General features: G+C 40.1%; 1 protein-coding gene across 1 annotated transcript in view; it reads left to right on the forward strand.

Annotated features, from left to right (window-relative positions):
• LOC148506368 (uncharacterized) overlaps positions 1–16,294 on the forward strand; it is an 87,118-nt gene extending 70,824 nt beyond the window's left edge. Inside the window, exons 10-11 of the mRNA XM_088446917.1 lie at positions 8,266–8,326; positions 15,419–16,294. Of these exons, the coding sequence (XP_088303043.1) occupies positions 8,266–8,326; positions 15,419–15,518 (161 nt within the window). The 3' untranslated portion in view covers positions 15,519–16,294. The remainder of the gene's footprint in view (positions 1–8,265; positions 8,327–15,418) is intronic.
• Positions 16,295–18,612: the final 2,318 nt, after the last annotated feature.

Here is an 18,612-nt window from a genome sequence, read left to right on the forward strand (position 1 = left end):
GCTAATATACTGTATGATTAGCCGATATACTGTACTGTATGATTAGCTGATATACTGTACTGTATGATTAGATGATATACTGTACTGTATGATTAGATGATATACTGTACTGTATGATTAGCTAATATACTGTACTGTATGATTAGCTGATATACTGTACTGTATGATTAGATGATATACTGTACTGTATGATTAGCTAATATACTGTACTGTATGATTAGCTGATATACTGTACTGTATGATTAGCTGATATACTGTACTGTATGATTAGCTGTTATACTGTACTGTATGATTAGCTGATATACTTTACTGTAAGATTAGATGATATACTGTACTGTATGATTAGCTGATATACTGTGCTGTATGATTAGCTGATATACTGTACTGTATGATTAGATGATATACTGTACTGCATGATTAGATGATATACTGTACTGTATGATTAGCTGATATACTGTACTGTATGATTAGATGATATACTGTACTGTATGATTAGCTGATATACTGTAGTGTATGATTAGATGATATACTGTACTGTATGATTAGCTAATATACTGTACTGTATGATTAGATGATATACTGTACTGTATGATTAGATGATATCTGTATGATTAGCCAATATACTGTACTGTATGATTAGCTAATATACTGTACTGTATGATTAGATGATATACTGTACTGTATGATTAGATGATATACTGTACTGTATGATCAGCTAATATACTGTACTGTATGATTAGACGATAACTGTATGATTAGCCGATATACTGTACTGTATGATTAGCTGATATACTGTACTGTATGATTAGATGATATACTGTACTGTATGATTAGATGATATACTGTATTGTATGATTAGCCGATATACTTTACTGTATGATTAGCCGATATACTGTACTGTATGATTAGCTGATATACTGTACTGTATGATTAGATGATATACTGTATTGTATGATTAGCTGATATACTGTACTGTATGATTAGATGATATACTGTACTGTATGATTAGCCAATATACTGTACTGTATGATTAGATGATATACTGTACTGTATGATTAGATGATGTACTGTATGATTAGCCAATATACTGTACTGTATGATTAGATATACTGTACTGTGTGATTAGCTGATATACTGTACTGTATGATTAGATGATATACTGTACTGTATGATTAGCTGATATACTGTACTGTATGATTAGATATACTGTACTGTATGATTAGCTGATATACTGTACTGTATGATTAGATGATATACTGTACTGTATGATTAGCCGATATACTGTACTGTATTAGATTATGTACTGTATGATTAGCTGATATACTGTACTGTATGATTAGCTGATATACTGTACTGTATGATTAGCTGATATACTTTACTGTATGATTAGCTGATATACTGTTCTGTATGATTAGATTATATACTGTACTGTATGATTAGCTGATATACTGTACTGTATTAGATGATATACTGTACTGTATGATTAGCTGATATACTGTACTGTATGATTAGATGATATACTGTACTGTATGATTAGCTAATATACTGTACTGTATGATTAGCTGATATACTTTACTGTATGATTAGCTGATATACTGTACTGTATGATTAGCTGATATACTGTACTGTATGATTAGATTATATACTGTACTGTATGATTAGCTGATATACTGTACTGTATGATTATATGATATACTGTACTGTATGATTAGCTGATATACTGTACTGTATGATTAGATGATATACTGTACTGTATGATTAGATGATATCTGTATGATTAGCCGAAATACTGTACTGTATGATTAGCTGATATACTGTACTGTATGATTAGCCGATATACTGTACTGTATGATTAGCTGATATACTGTACTGTGTGATTAGCTGATATACTGTACTATATGATTACATGATATACTGTGCTGTATGATTAGATGATATACTGTACTTTATGATTAGCCGATATACTGTACTGTATGATTAGCTGATATACTGTACTGTATGATCAGCTGATATACTGTACTGTGTGATTAGCTGATATACTGTACTATATGATTACATGATATACTGTGCTGTATGATTAGATGATATACTGTACTGTATGATTAGATGATATACTGTACTGTGTGATTAGCTGATATACTGTACTGTGTGATTAGCTAATATACTGTACTGTATGATTAGCTAATATACTGTACTGTATGATTAGATGATATACTGTACTGTATGATTAGATGATATACTGTACTGTATGATTAGCCGATATACTGTACTGATTGATTAGATGATATACTGTACTGTATGATTAGCCGATATACTGTACTGTATGATTAGATGATATACTGTACTGTATGATTAGCTGATATACTGTACTGTATGATTAGCCGATATACTGTACTGTATGATTAGCTGATATACTGTACTGTATGATTAGATGATATACTGTATGATTAGCTGATATACTGTACTGTATGATTAGCTGCTATACTGTACTGTATGATTAGATGATATACTGTACTGTATGATTAGATGATATACTGTACTGTATGATTAGATGATATACTGTACTGTACTGTATTAGATGATATACTGTACTGTATTAGATGATATACTGTACTGTATGATTAGCTGATATACTGTACTGTATGATTAGATGATATACTGTACTGTATGATTAGCTAATATACTGTACTGTATGATTAGATGATATACTGTACTGTATGATTAGCTAATATACTGTACTGTATGATTAGATGATATACTGTACTGTATGATTAGATGATATACTGTACTGTATGATCAGCTAATATACTGTATGATTAGCCGATATACTGTACTGTATGATTAGCTGATATACTGTACTGTATGATTAGATGATATACTGTACTGTATGATTAGATGATATACTGTACTGTATGATTAGCTAATATACTGTACTGTATGATTAGCTGATGTACTGTATGATTAGATTATATACTGTACTGTATGATTAGCTAATATACTGTACTGTATGATTAGCTGATATACTGTACTGTATGATTAGCTGAAATACTGTACTGTATGATTAGCTGATATACTGTACTGTATGATTAGCTGTTATACTGTACTGTATGATTAGCTAATATACTGTACTGTATGATTAGCTGATATACTTTACTGTATGATTAGCTGATATACTGTACTGTATGATTAGCTGATATACTGTACTGTATGATTAGCTGATATACTGTACTGTATGATTAGATGATATACTGTACTGTATGATTAGATGATATCTGTATGATTAGCCGATATACTGTACTGTATGATTAGCTGATATACTGTACTGTATGATTAGCCGATATACTGTACTGTATGATTAGCTGATATACTGTACTGTGTGATTAGCTGATATACTGTACTATATGATTACATGATATACTGTGCTGTATGATTAGATGATATACTGTACTTTATGATTAGCCGATATACTGTACTGTATGATTAGTTGATATACTGTACTGTATGATTAGATGATATACTGTACTGTATGATTAGCTGATATACTGTACTGTATGATTAGATGATATACTGTACTGTATGATTAGCCAATATACTGTACTGTATGATTAGCTGATATACTGTACTGTATGATTAGATTATATACTGTACTGTATGATTAGCCGATATACTGTACTGTATGATCAGCTAATATACTGTACTGTATGATTAGATGATAACTGTATGATTAGCCGATATACTGTACTGTATGATTAGCTGATATACTGTACTGTATGATCAGCTGATATACTGTACTGTGTGATTAGCTGATATACTGTACTATATGATTACATGATATACTGTGCTGTATGATTAGATGATATACTGTACTGTATGATTAGATGATATACTGTACTGTGTGATTAGCTGATATACTGTACTGTGTGATTAGCTAATATACTGTACTGTATGATTAGCTGATATACTGTACTGTATGATTAGATGATATACTGTACTGTATGATTAGATGATATACTGTACTGTATGATTAGCCGATATACTGTACTGTATGATTAGATGATATACTGTACTGTATGATTAGCTAATATACTGTACTGTATGATTAGCCGATATACTGTACTGTATGATTAGCCGATATACTGAACTGTATGATTAGCTAATATACTGTACTGTATGATTAGATGATATACTGTACTGTATGATTAGATGATATACTGTACTGTATGATTAGCCGATATACTGTACTGTATTAGATGATATACTGTACTGTATGATTAGCTGATATACTGTACTGTATGATTAGCTGATATACTTTACTGTATGATTAGCTGATATACTGTACTGTATGATTAGATGATATACTGTACTGTATGATTAGCCGATGTACTGTATTAGATGATATACTGTACTGTATGATTAGCTGATATACTGTACTGTATGATTAGATGATATTCTGCACTGTATGATTAGCTGATATACTGCGCTGTATGATTAGATGATATACTGCACTGTATGATTAGCCAATATACTGTACTGTATTAGATGATATACTGTACTGTATGATTAGCTGATATACTGTATTGTATGATTAGCTGATATACTTTACTGTATGATTAGCTGATATACTGTACTGTATGATTAGATGATATACTGTACTGTATGATTAGCTGATATACTGTACTGTATGATTAGATGATATACTGTACTGTATGATTAGATGATATACTGTACTGTATGATTAGCTGATATACTGTACTGTATGATTAGCTGATATACTTTACTGTATGATTAGATGATATACTGTACTGTATGATTAGATGATATACTGTACTGTATGATTAGCTGATATACTGTACTGTATGATTAGCTGATATACTGTACTGTATGATTAGATGATATACTGTACTGTATGATTAGATGATATACTGTACTGTATGATTAGCTAATATACTGTACTGTATGATTAGCTAATATACTGTACTGTATGATTAGCTGATATACTTTACTGTATGATTAGCTGATATAATGTACTGTATGATTAGCTGATATACTGTACTGTATGATTAGATGATATACTTTACTGTATGATTAGATGATATACTGTACTGTATGATTAGCTGATATACTGTACTGTATGATTAGCTGATATACTGTACTGTATGATTAACTGATATACTGTACTGTATGATTAACTGATATACTGTACTGTATGATTAGCTGATATACTGTACTGTATGATTAGATGATATACTGTACTGTATGATTAGATATACTGTACTGTATGATTAGACGATATACTGTACTGTATGATTAACCAATATACTGTACTGTATGATTAGCTGATGTACTGTACTGTATGATTAGCTGATATACTGTACTGTATGATTAGACGATATACTGTACTGTATGATTAACCAATATACTGTACTGTATGATTAGCTGATATACTGTACTGTATGATTAGATGATATACTGTACTGTATGATTAGCTGATATACTGTACTGTATTAGCTGATATACTGTACTGTATGATTAGATGATATAATGTACTGTATGATTAGCTGATATACTGTACTGTATGATTAGCTGATATACTGTACTGTATGATTAGCCGATATACTGTACTGTATGATTAGATGATATACTGTACTGTATTAGCTGATATACTGTACTGTATGATTAGATGATATACTGTACTGTATGATTAGCTGATATACTGTACTGTATGATTAGCTGATATACTGTACTGTATGATTAGACGATATACTGTACTGTATGATTAGCTGATATACTGTACTGTATGATTAGATGATATACTGTACTGTATGATTAGATGATGTACTGTATGATTAGCTGATATACTGTACTGTATGATTAGATGATATACTGTACTGTATGATTAGACGATATACTGTACTGTATGATTAGACGATATACTGTAGGACAATGTTACAGGTAAAACATAATAATTTTATTATCTGATTTTTTATTTTTAATGCAATTACATAAAAGATAATGACAGTCTGCTCATAGATATACTGACTTCTAGTGAGTTACGTATACAGTATATAGCCTGATTCGGGAGTGGACATAGGGCCTGAGTCAGCAAGGAATGCTCGGATGCAGACACACGCACCCAGCCGCTGCAAGAATATGATTATTATTATCATTTATTTATATGGGGCCACAAATGTTCCGCAGCGCCTTACAAAGTACATAAACAAGTTGTAGACAAGCGACTTACAGAACAATACAATACAGGACCAGGACATGGATAATATATATTGCTACCAGAACACCCAGATAAGCCACAGAGCATAAGCAACCAAGTGTTAGGTGCCCTAGTGGGGAGTAAAAAGTAGGAAAGTAGGGAGAAGCACAAGAGGGTAGAGGGCCCTGCTCGTAAGAGCTTACATTCTAAAAGAATATGCAAATCATTGCACACGCACGGAGACCGCAGCACAAGATGCAGACGCCCAGCCCCATACTAAGCCGCCCATCTCCCTTTACTCACGGCCTGATCAGCACGCAAGATAGCGTAAACATCGGTAACATCAAGAACCATCTGACCCATTAGCATAACAATGGCTGACCTGACCTGCCGCAAGATTTTGGCAGATTCCTGTGTACAGCTTACGGTATGGCTGCATATGCCGCCACACTGCCTTAATTATGCACTCCCCTATAACGGCGTTATAACGCCTGCGTTCGCCTGACCACCCACCGTCATCACCCACAAAGGGCCCTTCCTGTCAATCAATTTTGGAAGAGTCTGCGTACACACTGCGTGTAGTCTGTGTAGCATAACCCGATCGCACTGGCTGGTTCGCACACGCGCAGTGCGATGCGTGCGCAGTGCAAAAACACATCGGCCAAGTGCGTGCATTCTCTCCTTTTGCGTTCCGTGCTGAATGAGGCCCAGAATTGCAAAGCTTCACGCAAGTGGCTTTACAATTCTGTCCTTGCAATTATGTAATGCAGCATGAGACGCTACACCTCCTGCATACATTAATGATCCGAGCTGCGTTCACGGACACAGCATCTGATCATCTGCGAGATCCTTGGCTGGGTGAGAGACCATGGAGCCACACAGATCGGCCATCGCAGATGAGGGGGAAGAGGCCAGGAAATCTCCATCTGCCAACGGAGATCCTGGCCTCTTCCCTCCACCACAACAGTGGGGACTCGCCTCTGTTTTGGAAAACGGAGGTCATCGACTGTCACCCACTCTGCGTGCAATCCCGCAGGACCCGACTATAGGGAAACTGAGTTTGGCGTTGCACTTTCGTGCATAGTCACATATATTTTCTTCTTTGTGGTTCTGAATACAATAAAAATTAGATCAACATTATGGATCAGTTCATTCACTGGGTGGGATGCGCTAAACAAAAATATGTGGTAAAAGCCCCCCGTTTTCCGGGGTTTTCCAGCATTTTCCGTATGCACTAAGGGGTGGCTGCCAGGTCTCCGATGCAGTGGGTAATGCCAGCTTTTGCTGGCGTTACCTTATAGAAGCCTATGGGCTACTACCGCATCGCACTGCTATGAGGGATCGGATCCCTCCCAGCATTCCCCGCGGCCGTCGCGTCACTCATAAACCCGGAAGTCCACGGCGCAGGGCAGATCACAAAGGACAACTCTTATCGGAAGAGCTGTCCTTTGTAATACTGATCGCATACTGTATGTTAGTGCATATGCAATCAGCAGGGAGGCAGCGTCCAGCGCTAAGTGCTGCGAGATGTTAGTGCATCTCGCAGAGAAAAGGGTAAAATTAGATATGGGCGGTTCTGCGTAGAACTGAGACCCGACTTTTGGATTGCATTTAAATCCCTCCATCGTGATTTCAGGTGCTGTGAGGTGGTCAAAATTGACCGGAAATGACTGGAAATTAATGTTATTGATGTTAGTTACATGATTTTAGTTGTATTTATAATTTATTTATCATTTTTTAAAGAAATCCAAAACAGAAACAAAACACTTTATGGTGATTTTGCCAAAACACAACTATGATTTATAACCAAAATGTTATATTTCTCTATTTCTCCAGTAAAAATACATGAAAGATGATAAGTACTTTAAGCACATTTTAATCATTTGTTTTTAACACATTTTTTTTATGTTTTCTGCTTTAACCAATACAATTATATCGTAGCAGAGGTTCCAAAAGTGGGTGCTGCTTGTAGATGGTCAGCATGGCCTTGCTATGGGCAACATCTCCTCTTCTAAAACCTGCGCCTTAGTAAATATGCCCATCACATTCTGTTACAGGTTTAAAAGAAAACAAAGCTCACGGTGTCACCAAGAAAAATAGGTCACCCTCTCAGCAATCGTAAGTAGCGTTCCTGGCCTGTGTGTAACTATATATATATATATATATATATATATATATATATATATATATGTAAAACAAAAGGTGAAAACATAGCGCCTCATAGTGTAATAATTTTGTTAATGTGGATATTTAAAGAAGAATAATCAAATGCCCGTACCAGATAGGTTATATATATGTGCATATAACCAAACACTCTTGGAACTCCGTATTAGGGTTCTTCCGCTCTTTAACTGGCACCAATATCACATATGTTCAGAATTCAGAGGGAATATATAGAGAAAAGAAACATGCTCTCATGGTGTAGTATTAACACAATTTTATTACATACACCCCTCAAAATAAACCCCTGGATAAAATCACAATTACATTAAAAATTCTTTCAGATTTGCTTATCTTAAGGGCCAATGCCCAGCTGGAGAAAAGTGCTGGCTTCACACATCACCCCGTCCTCAACGCGTTTCGTCTCTTACGCTCTCTAGGCTGGACTTCGTCAGGAGGATGTCACTAGGTGATCTTGTCTCCTATTTATACCCCTTAGATGTTAATTAGAATGGCCATATGCGGTGTTTCCGGCACCACCATTATTAACTGTACTGCCCCTGCGCGGGGACCAAATCCCACGATACTTTTCGGACGCCATTTTGGAAACTGGCGTGCAGCAGCAACAGCAGGTGCCACCATTTTAGATGTTGGCGCGTGTGAATCCACACTCGTCCTCGCATGCGCTGGGACCGAAATCCCGCGATACTTTTCAGACGCCATTTTGGAAACTGGCTTGCGGCACTATGAGTTTAGTGTCCCACGAGATATAGGAAGTGTCACGATCATAACTACTGTACTGTAGATATCTGATATGAGCATTGAATAATGACGGGAACATATGCAGAAGCAGTTTGATACACAGTGTACAGTATACAGTGTGTGCAGTTATTATAGGTGTCATACTTAGGGAAAAAAGAAAGTGTCGGTGGCGCTGAAACACACAACAAGGGATAATAATGAAATCTCTTTAATATATAAAAAGGTAGTAACATGAATGATACAATAAAAACAATGTGTATAACTCCCGGGAGTAGAGAAGCAACAATTGAACTACAGTGAAACAATCAATGCTCGTAAATCCAGCCTAAAACGGGTTTAACCCAACTGTAACAGTTCTATGCACATGTATCCAATGAAGGCTAAAATCCAATTCCTACATATGCAAGGCGATGATCCTTATATAAGGGTAAGGCCACCGAGGGCAATAATGGTAGCACTGGATGATAGCGCTATAATCTTAAATAATTAATAATAAATGAAAAATAATAAATAATAAATGTATTTATTTGTAAAATTTATCTGTGTGTGATTTATAAGACGAAGTATGGATCTTTGATTATGGTTGTAACTTTTGCAGCACGGCCAAATTAGCTATTTATATTTATATTCAACTGCAAAGTGCATGTTATGATCCCCCCATAACTGTGTGATTTATAACCAAGGTATGCGAGCCATTTACTATCTTTAGCCATATAATTTTGGTCAATTGGGTACTTTAGGAATATCCCACCCCCCCCGACCTAGAAGTCCAGCCAGCAGCCCCCACTGGTGAACTCGAGTACTGCACAATCCAAAATAAACAGAGATAAATTTAACCATATCTGGTCGAGTTTTGCCAATTATAAACTTGATCAGCATCGCTGAAACTCGTGTGATTTTAGGCTTTTGAAATACTCAAATTTACCAAGAATTGCGTATTGCTGATTTTGTGTTTTCCGATGGTGTATGTGATCGAGATATCTCACGCGAGTTTTCAGGGTCTGACCGCAGCCAAACACTCCCAAACAAGCAGCCTGCACATATCAGTGAGATATGTGAAGGCTACTTGTGTGTTTAATATGTGAAATAGGGGTTAACTCTGTAAAAAACATGTAGGGTTCCCCTGTATTTCAGGAACTAGCACTGGGCTGCTGAGCCAGTCCTGGTTTTAAAAATGGGGAAAAAATGCGTAGGGTTCCCCCTACTTTTAAAACCAGCCACAGGCAGTTGCAAAAAATGCCTAAACTCACCCGAGATTGCAATCTCGACAAAATGCGATTCTTACCCAACAGTCCTAAGAGAAGTCCTCAGCATGGCCCATGTGGAACATTACTCTCATAACATGCCACCCAAGGTAAGCTAGGTACTGTATCAGCCTTGCTCCCTGGTTATATAATGCCGCTCTAGTAAGAATGCTTAATGAATGAGCCTCTAAAGTAGGCAACTAATAGGGCCCAAGAGTTGTACAGTAGGCAGATGGTTCTACTCTAATGTCACCAGAACATATTATTACTGAAGGAGCCATTTCTCAGGAACATTACAGACTTTGGCACTAACCCCCCACACCAGCTATCACAGAAGCAGCTGTATTTCCTTGTTGTACCATGGGTTCTATACTCTCTTAAAGGCATATACCACTACCCAGGAGTTGTATGCTGTGAATACCATGTCATTATTTAGAGTGGGGAAGAAATAAAGTTAACTAAAGGTATTATATGAACACTTTGTATTGGGGAATATACTGGAGACACTGAGGGAAGTCTGTGGCAGCAGAAATGGCACTGGATGCAGATGCTGGTATGAATAAGGAGTTTATTGTCTAGGTATAGTGGGGGGATCCCAGTGGTTGGAAGCCTTGCAGGTAATCTAGAAAGGCACATGGAATGGTGAAGAATAGTCCTGGGATTGATGATCATTTGGGTGCTATGGCAGCTGTAATGCAGGCAGAGACGCAGGGGGCAGCTAAAGCTGATCATACTTTAGGTGGAAGTTCAGAGATCCAGAGGGCTGTGGAAGCTGTTTGCAGTCTTCAGATGCTGCAGACTGCTATGGTGGCTGCAATGCAGGCAGAGATCCTGTGGATTATAAAAATTAGTCAGAGGCCAAATTTGCTGCAGTGCCGCATTGTAGGTGGAGACCCAGAAATTCAGAAGACAGAATATCAAATGCCAGCTGCAGTCAGGTCTGCCCAGAGATCAATGCAGGTAAGTGAATGTGTTGGGGCCACATCAGGATGTACTCACACTGTCCATCTGGGGCACAACAGAGTTCAGGACCAGCAGGAACGGTCAGCGCCCAAGAAGAGGTTGGCTCACATCGATGTCTTTCTTCTAATTCACCTTGGATGCCCCCTGACCAACTGAGACTCAACTGATCTGAGATTCAACCTTTAACAACCAGTCAGCAGAAGCCACTACTTACTGATTTCTATTCCTACTGACAACACAACAAGATACCCTACACTACAAGGTCTCTTTCCAGGCTCTGCACACTGTGGAATGCTCTGCCTGGTACTGTACTACACTTCCCCCTAGCCTCCAAACATCCCCTCAACACTCACCTGATCAGTCATGCTTATCTTGTCCCTGGACTGTCTTCTTATCCTCCAAAGGTTCTTCTATCCGATTGTCACAATTTATTCACAGCTGACATTTATCGTCTTTCTATACTTAACCTGCTGTTCCTAACCCCAGATTGCTATGTGCCTGGATCACACAGTATAGCCCACTAAGCATGTTTGCCCATTGTAATCTGTCTGAACCATATTCAGTCTGTGGCACATAAAACACATGTCCTATGATTATTTTCCATTTGTAAAAAAAAAGGGATAAATTTTCTCACCTTTATTCCCCGTAACCCACATTAAGGCCTGTGGTATCCTATTTAAACCTTAATACACTCCTGCCTATGACCTCTACAGAATCCTGTCTATAAACCTCTACAGAATCCTGCCTATAACCTCTACAGAATCCTGCCTATAAACCTCTACAGAATCCTGCCTATAAACCTCTACAGAATCCTGCCTATAACCTCTACAGAATCCTGCCTATAACCTTTACAGAATCCTGCCTATGACCTCTACAGAATCCTGCCTATAACCTCTACAGAATCCTGCCTATAAACCTCTACAGAATCCTGCCTATAAACCTCTACAGAATCCTGCCTATAACCTCTACAGAATCCTGCCTATAAACCTCTACAGAATCCTGCCTATAAACCTCTACAGAATCCTGCCTATAACCTCTACAGAATCCTGCCTATAACCTCTACAGAATCCTGCCTATAACCTCTACAGAATCCTGTCTATAACCTCTACAGAATCCTGCCTATAACCTCTACAGAATCCTGCCTATAACCTCTACAGAATCCTGCCTATAACCTCTACAGAATCCTGTCTATAACCTCTACAGAATCCTGTCTATAACCTCTACAGAATCCTGCCTATAACCTCTAAACCATAGGTGGCGCTAATCAGCGCTATGAACAATAGCACATCATAATAAATGCTCTCAGACATGGGAACTGTGGTCCAACGCACAAAAGTTATTATTCAAGGTAAAAGTACAGATGGTTACACGCTGTGATCTAAAATACAATTAGCGCTATAAATAATCATACAGACCCAAGGTACAGCCGTTATATACGCACGCGCCTCTGAATCCAGATCCCGGCATCAATATGAAACCTCCGTCCACAGCACAGCATGAAGACTCAGACCTGCCCTCAGAATGCTCACATACATACTCTTACAGGGATAAGCAATACAATATAGCAAGCTGGCACGTTCCCATTGGTTCTTCTTCTCGCTTCTTCTGTTACGGTACAGTTCATAGGTCAGTGCAAAGATCACAATCCGGCCTCCAACAGCCCATTGTGTCCACTTTCCTGCTGCATAGCAATCTAATCTGGTTACATTCGAAAATACATTTTAATGCCTAACTCTAATATAGTTCAGAATTCTCAGACACATGTTACGATATCCCCGCCGATGGAACCGGAGATCTGCAAAGACAAAGTAGTTTAGAACGGTGCCAAACACGGTCCACTTATTATGTACTAAAAGATAGTTATCATAAAACATACATTTCCCAGCATTGTAAATAAGAGTAAAATCTTGGTAAATAACCTTCATTAATGCGGAACCTTTTTTTTATGCAATTGTGTAATATATGAGCATTAGGAATATGAGGAAAGGACGCTAGTTAGTGCTGTGCGGGTATGCGTTCGTGTGTATTAAATAGCAACTGTATATATATCTCTCTCTATGAATTTCTTGGTTTTGACATTACTTGTCTGGATTTACAAAAATGACAGGCAATGGGGTTTACACAGATGATCAAATGATGTCTAATGAAATCACACAGGCAAGGCTAATTCGTTTAAGTCTCAGACTGGTTTATTTAGCTTAAACCACATCAGGTACTAACGGCCTACAATGGCTATTGATAGAACAATGGTTTCCTAATTCACTCTGGGCCTGATTCAGAGCCGGACGCTCTGACCAGAGCTATTGCTCTGAATCAGGGCCCTCCTCCCTAAAAATGGAGCGACCTCTTGGACGCTCGCATAGCTGTGGGTTACCACCCACAGCTTATGCGAGCGTCCATGACCTTCGGGCTTGCGACGAGACCCTGCGGTAGGGTCTCGGTGACCGCAAGCCCTGGAGTGATTTTGGCTCTATCAAAGCCAAAATCACTCCCACTGACATCACTAGTGATGTCAGTGGGGCCGGATCCAGACGGTAGGCGTTCCCATGGGAACGCCTCCGTCTGGCAGCCACGCTCCCGGCACGCCCACCAAAGGGGGCGTGCTGTCACTTACCATCGACAGCACGCCCCCTTTGGTGCGAGACCCCGAGCGACGTGTTCCTCGTCGCTCGCCGGGTCTCGCGCATGCGCACGACGGAGCTCCCTCCGTCATGCGCATTCGCCCAACATCGACCCACTTGCGAGCGTCCTTCGCTCGCGAGCGGATCTGAATGACACCCTCTGTCTGAGTATATCAATGTCTGTATTGTGGTTCAATTTTCATAGGCATACTGTTCTGTGTACAGAGCAAAATGCTCACCATATCTTTGTATATACTTTAATCACTTGTCACAGACAAATCCACAAAACCCGTCTTGTCAACCCTGAATGTTTAATGTAAGGATTTTTTTTAGTTATAGCTAAAATGGCGTTGTGCGACCAGTCGTAAAATGGCGTCTTTCAGATCTTGATTTTAAACAGATTCTGTCTTAGCCAATCATCCGGCTTCGACAGGCCGGTATCCAATTAACAGCAGTAAATTACAACTTCTAATGTATCCCCCGGGGGTTATCTAATTAGCCTCGAAGTCCTGCCCGAAGCAGGCACTTATCTGGGATTTTCCCGAAAAATACTCCCCGCGATGGCGAAAAAACATTGGCCCTGATTCAGAGCCGGTCGCTCTGACAGAGCGCTCGCTCTGAATCAGGGCCGGTCTTTTTTTTTTTTTAGAACGGCCTCCTGGCCGCTCGCATAGCTGTGGGTGGCCACCCACAGCTATAACGAGCGGCCATGATGATGGTCGCGATGGTCAAGACCATCGCGACCATCGGGCTTGCGACGAGACCCTTGTGGTTGGGTCTCGCTGCCGCAAGGCCCAGAGAGATTTCGGCTCTAGCAGAGCCGAAATCTCTCCACTGGCATCACTTGTGTTGTCAGTGGGGCCGGCCCCAAACGGTAGGCGTTCTCATGGGAACGCCTCCGTTTGGGCAGCCACCCCCCCCGGCCCGCCCACCAAAGGGGATGTGCTGTTACTCAACATCGACGGCACGCCCCCTTTGGTGCGAGACCCGGAGCGGCGGATTGCCCGTCGCTGTCCCGGTCTCGCGCATGCGCACGACGAAGCCGGCTGTCGTGCGCATGCGCTCTGGGCCACCATCGACCTGGTTGCGAGCGCTCAGCGCTTGTGACCGGGTCTCATCAGGCCCATAGGTCCGTGAATTTATCACGGATCCAATATATTTTCAGCCTAATAATCCTAAATTGTTTTTCGCCCCCAAAAATTTATCGGGACTAATTGGATACCGGCATAAGTCTTGGAGTTCAGGTGTGCGAATTAATGATATTAATTTATACAAATAATACCGACACCCGGAAAATTATTATTATGAATTGATTTGTTTGATGCATAGGTATATGGTATAGGTAATGGCTGACACAGACCATAAGGGTATCCTATTATTTTGGATATCAACAGTAGGTACAAGGATAAAACCCAGGATTACACTAATCAGTTGTTTGTTTGTTTTTGCTGAAATATTAGTACATCCACCTCCACCTCCTCCTCTGAACACGAGCGCGTGGACCAGATAGAAACGGGAGAAGAGGTCACTGAACAAACCGCTGAAGGCACAGAAATCTGATCAGTGAATTTCTTTGCAGGAATATTATAAAAAGACCTTGAAATTGAAGCCACAAATGACGATTCCTTGGGGACTGGTTCATCGAAGGTTCTAGATTACCGGCCTGATACAGAAGCTGCTGCTTCTGTTCTTGTGTCTGTTAGCGGAGTCACTGGAGCGATAATATGCAAATGCTGGTATCAGCCCTCGTCTGGGGCAGTAGTCTGTGTCTGAGTGAGCGAGTACTGAGACGCCCACTATCAGAGTCTCTGTACGCTGTAACACCGCTGCCGATTCCTGACACTCCACCATCGGTGCACTATCGCACGCACCATCGGCACTTGTACCAGCCCTGTGGCAGTGCAGTGTCTCGGTCGGACCATGGCTTCCGTGGTTGCAGCTCTGAGTCTGCCTTTTTTTGCTTTCACTCCACCTCCCAGTCACCACCCAGGAACATCCATGGTTTTTCCTCGCCATTTATGATACCATCGGTCCTTTTGTAAAGTCTGCCGCGATCTTAGCAAACGACCAACTCAGAATCAGGCCCCCCTAGTGTTACATATTAGGTGATATCCCGTTTGAATGAGATATCACAGTGCTGCATAGAGACGTACTACACTTATTGATTATTTGTTTTAAATCGTCAGATTACAAGACTTTGGAATTTACTGGAAAGAAGACTCTTGTGTGAGAGTAGATTGACCCCAGCAAAAACATTTATTTTAATATGGTTTTGTTTTTGTTTTAATTGATTATATGTGTTTTTTTAATGAATCCCATTTCAGTATTACATCACGTTATAAGGATTTATATATGTTACTTATTTAGTTAGTAAATTTCCTCCTGCTTCTCAGGAAAATGCTAACAATCGTGTTTGGCCGCAATGCCATTCATGGGTGTGTTTGGCCAGGTTTTCAAACATGGAGATTTACGAAAAGGCAAACACGGGTGTAATATCATGATTCTCTCTGCAAAACACAAACAGAAATAAATACTTTCCACAGACAAGAATACAACGCAGGGATTTACTCATATCGCTTACACTAAATTCCTGGGTCTGACCTGGCATTTGGAATAAGGTTCCAAACCAGGTCAGACCCAGGACAGATCCCCTTCGGGCCGTGGCGCTGACTCGGGTTATTCCTGGGTCAGCACCATTCATACTGCACACGGGTGCAGTGGAACTGGTCTGCCAATGACATCATCTCCAAGCTCCGGAAAATCCAGAACACTCCATGCTGTAATCATGACCCGGATCAGATGACCTAGGTTACCCGTTTACACTGCAGGGTTACACGGGTTTTTACCATGTTACACCCTGCAAACTACCCAGGTTGCATTGCTGGGTCAATCGCCCCGGGATCCAACCCTGGCCCCATTTACACCTGGCAGCAACAGAGGTTTTAGCTATGGTGTAAAAGGGGCATCAGTTCGGGATTGCAAACATGGATGTAAATTAAGCAAACACAGTCCAAAACAGAAGTTTAAACCACCCCCACCCCCCCTTCTGCACGGTGTTTAGCAGAAGCAATGCACAGCTCAGTGTGATCCGTGCATGGTTAAAAAAAATTGACGTAGCACAGTTCATATTCAAACACCTAAGGCCCGATTAAGAACCGGACGCAACACATCGCACTTTTGCAGCTGTCAGGGGCAGGGATTGCAAATTCCGCAATCGCACAGCATGGCTTAAGGACGCCCTCTATGTCTTAGAGTACGACGGCAGTATGATCGCAGGCTGGTCTAATGCCGCCCCCTTTTCCTTTGCAGTGCACGTCATCTCCAGGAAGTGTATTTAACAATTGGTAACATCGAGAACCATCGGAGGCACACTCAGTGCTTGAGGTAGACCCAACCCTACCCCAAGCAAGGCGACGGCTTCAGTCTAAAATACAGCCAGGTGACGTGGGCAATGATGCTTCACTTTAATTATGCACGCCCAGAGAATGCCATTTTGACGCTCAGACATGCCTGCGTTCGCTCATCCACTCCCCCATTTCCCTGGACCTTCCCCTGTCACCAGCAACAAACGGCATATTCTGTCACTCAAAGAAGCGGGCAGTCTGTGTACTTTGAGCGCACGATTCCCGATCACAGTGACTGGCATGCGCAGAATGCGAAAATCGGCCAGCTACGAGTGCAGCATTCCGTCCAGGACTGAATCAGGCCCCAATCATCATCCCAAGTGCTGCCAAACATCACTGGCAGTTGGTGTGGCTCCTCTATTTGAATAGTGAGGGAAGGGATTGTGTTACTACAGAGTGTAGAGAGGAAAAGGTGTTACCACACAGGTTAGGGAGGTGAATGTCAATTGTGTTACTACGGGATGAAGGAAGGGAATGTGTTACAACACAGATGAGGGAGGTGAATGTGTTACTACAGGAGTGAGCAGGGCTAATGTGTTACTACAGAGGTGAGGGAGGGGAATGTTTTACTACAGAGGTGAGGGAGGGGAATGTGTTACTACAGAGGTGAGGGAGGGGAATGTGTTACTACAAGTATGAGGGAGGGATTGTATTTCTACACAGGTGAGGGAATGTGGAATGTTTTACGACATGGGTGATGGAGTGGAATGTGTTAGTACACAGCTGATGGAAGGTAATGTATTACTATAAGCAGTGGCGCATTAGTATAGAGGTGAAGGATTAATGTGTTATTGAAGTGGTGAGATGGAAATGTAAACAGTAAATCTCTATGCATTATAGGGCTTTGGTCAGGAACTCATAACCCCATTAATTTGCTGATAACTATACTTACAGGGGTATTCAACATGGGTGCAATAACATCGTTTTTGCGTTAATATTGCAATTATGACGTCATTATCGCAGGTTTTACTTTTACACCCTATTCAATTTCAAAGACTTATCGCAGTTTTGACAAGTCTTTGATAAAAAACGGTGATAAGTTTTCACCATTGAATAGGTGTCGAAAAAAAGTGCAGAATTGGGGTTTAGGGGTGCAGGCTTAAAAAAAATAGCCTGCACCCCTGGGAATGACATTTAAAAAATAACTGTGTCAAAAAAAGTTTTAAAAAAAAATAGGGACACCCCAAAAAATTAAGTTAAAAATTGGGGTGAAAAAAAAAAAATGGGAAAAAATTGTTTAACAATAGGGA

The sequence above is a fragment of the Taudactylus pleione genome, unplaced genomic scaffold, assembly GCF_031769625.1.
Source record: "Taudactylus pleione unplaced genomic scaffold, aTauple2 ptg000407l, whole genome shotgun sequence".
Taxonomy (NCBI): domain Eukaryota; kingdom Metazoa; phylum Chordata; class Amphibia; order Anura; family Myobatrachidae; genus Taudactylus; species Taudactylus pleione.